This window comes from Nicotiana sylvestris, chromosome 12 (assembly GCF_000393655.2).
Source record: "Nicotiana sylvestris chromosome 12, ASM39365v2, whole genome shotgun sequence".
Classification (NCBI taxonomy): domain Eukaryota; kingdom Viridiplantae; phylum Streptophyta; class Magnoliopsida; order Solanales; family Solanaceae; genus Nicotiana; species Nicotiana sylvestris.
In genome coordinates, this window is record NC_091068.1 from 121,148,473 (window position 1) to 121,150,647 (window position 2,175).

The 2,175-nt window shown below is 34.5% G+C and overlaps 1 protein-coding gene across 1 annotated transcript; it reads right to left on the minus strand.

Moving 5' to 3' along the window:
• Window positions 1-1,968, minus strand: LOC104218467 (casparian strip membrane protein 1). Its single transcript, XM_009768965.2, has 3 exons — window positions 1,586-1,968; window positions 1,348-1,471; window positions 1-558 (listed from the first exon to the last, which is right to left on the minus strand). The coding sequence occupies exons 1-3, from the start codon at window positions 1,870-1,872 to the stop codon at window positions 340-342; spliced, it is 630 nt and encodes a 209-aa protein (XP_009767267.1). The 5' UTR covers window positions 1,873-1,968; the 3' UTR covers window positions 1-339.
• Window positions 1,969-2,175: the final 207 nt, after the last annotated feature.

Consider the following 2,175-nt stretch of genomic DNA (forward strand, 5'->3'; position numbering starts at 1 on the left):
TTGAGTCACAATTATAGGGAGAAAAAGTACCATAAAGTTAAATATGGAAATTAAAGCATTTATAATACAGATATTCTCTTAGTGTACTATTGTGATTTACAAGACTTCCCCAGTTTCCCCCTGTCATAATGTGAATCTAAAGACAGCAACACAAAGTACAAACCTTAAATCAAATCAAAAGACATTAACAATAAGATCCAATTGCACTTTTTCTTTTTTGTGATCCAATTACACAAGCAAACGAAAGAGATACAAAGATGAACAATAACAAGATGAGTGAATGAAGGCGCTATAAACAGTAGTGAATACTTTTTTCATAGCGACATATTAAACCCCTCCTTAGTGGTGTCTTCGAAGAGCGGAAGCAGATAGAACGACCAAGAAGATCAAGATGACCACAGTGACAAAGGCAGCCACCACAGCTCCACTGACCCTTTGGCAAAAATCACCAAATTGTTGGCAGATTGCTAGCCAATTTGCATCTTGGTTTCCATTGTGAGCCAAGTACACTATGGCTGCTGAAGACCCTGCTGCTCCCGTTGTCAATGCAATAATAACCTTCAAAATTCTCAAAGCATAACAATTTAAAAAAAAAACTCACAAATTGCAAAATTTTAAATGTGTTTTAATTTTTAATCGAATTCCGTCTAGTAAGCCTCTAGATTTTATAAATGATGTTGAGAATCGTCATTGACCAATTATGTATTAGAGTACCTATCCCTTGAAGCAAGTAAATGGTGCAACGATGCGGATTTGACCTGCACCCTTTTTTCTTTTTCATTGATACGTCGCACAAAATATTTTCATTTTATATGTGCTAATAGCATATTTTTAAAAGATATGTGTATATATGATATGCTGGCTTGATAACTTGAAAATAATATTAACATATATGGAGTATATATTAATTTGGGATAGAAAGTAAAGTCTTTAACCCCCTTAATTTGGCTATTAAGGGGTCGTTTGGTTTGAAGAAAAGTTATGTTGGGACTGGTTATGCTAGGATTATAAGTTATTCTGATATTATATTTTATTGATTGTTTGGTATGTTATACTAATCCTTGGGATTGTCAATTTTGCTGTTTTATCCTTGGATTACTATTCCACCATCTGGCAAGTGTAAGTTATCCCGGTACTATTTTTAGTCATGCAATAACTTATCCTAGGATTAATAACCAAACAATGAATAAAGTGGTACTAAATTTTTTTCACAGGATTATTTTGCTTATCCATCATACGAAATGACTCCTTAACAGCGAATTATGACATTACTTGCACAAAATTCTGTGTACGTCACTTCTTGAGTTGTTATGTTACTGAGGATTTAAATTAGAGAAGTGTTCATACCGTGTCAAAGATAATGAGGAGCAGCCGAGGTACAACTGCATGGGGGCGTACAATGCACACTATAGAGAAGGGCACAGAGAGGACAAGGTAGGCAACAACTATTGCCATTGCTACCACAAAAAACCTGTTACACATAGCAAATCAATTCCATATATAGAGTACGTAAGTACATATATATCATGCATATAATATAAATAATTTTGAAAAGTGGCTAATATTGGAAGTTTAATTTGCTTACGTAAAAGTTGGAAGATCGTCGTAACTGGCTTCGAATTGAAAGAATTGTGTGAAGAAAGGAAGAGTTTCTTCAGTGGTTGCCATAGCAACAGCTGCACCTAATGCAGAAGCAAAAGCTGCAATTCTTAAAATAAGGTCAAAAATTGCAATGCCTCTCTTGGCACCTCCTCCCTTTGCATGTACAACAGCAGCAGCAACCACAGGAGCTTTTCCCAAAAGTGGAGCTTTTCCTTTCCTTTCTTTGTTGGTTTCCACTACATCAATCTTGGTTGACTCACTTTTCTCCATTTCCAAAGAGAAGAAAAAAATTAAAGGAGAGATTTGAGTTTTGAAAGTATTGACGCTTAATTTGTTTTTCTTGATGATTTGTCCTCTGATTGCTTGTTTGTGGTGAGAATAGCAAGATGGGATAGGACTTATATAGGGAAGTTTATAGGATGGACTTTTAAGAATATGTTATATTTATTTTACACAGGAAAAAAATATAGTGACCGTTATTATTATTCAGGTAATGGAGCAAGAAGAGTGGTTGCATGTAACATTGGGACCAATTTTACTTAAAATGATCATAGTTTTTATGAGAAGTATTAT

Excerpts from the sequence above, each read along its gene's own strand:
- LOC104218467 (XM_009768965.2), bottom strand. The coding sequence starts at position 1,872 with ATGGAGAAAAGTGAGTCAACCAAGATTGATGTAGTGGAAACCAACAAA. Across the intron at positions 1,472-1,585 it reads GACGATCTTCCAACTTTTAC|GTTTTTTGTGGTAGCAATGG; the intron begins GTAAGCAAATTA and ends TATGTGTAACAG. Across the intron at positions 559-1,347 it reads TCCTCATTATCTTTGACACG|GTTATTATTGCATTGACAAC; the intron begins GTATGAACACTT and ends AGAATTTTGAAG.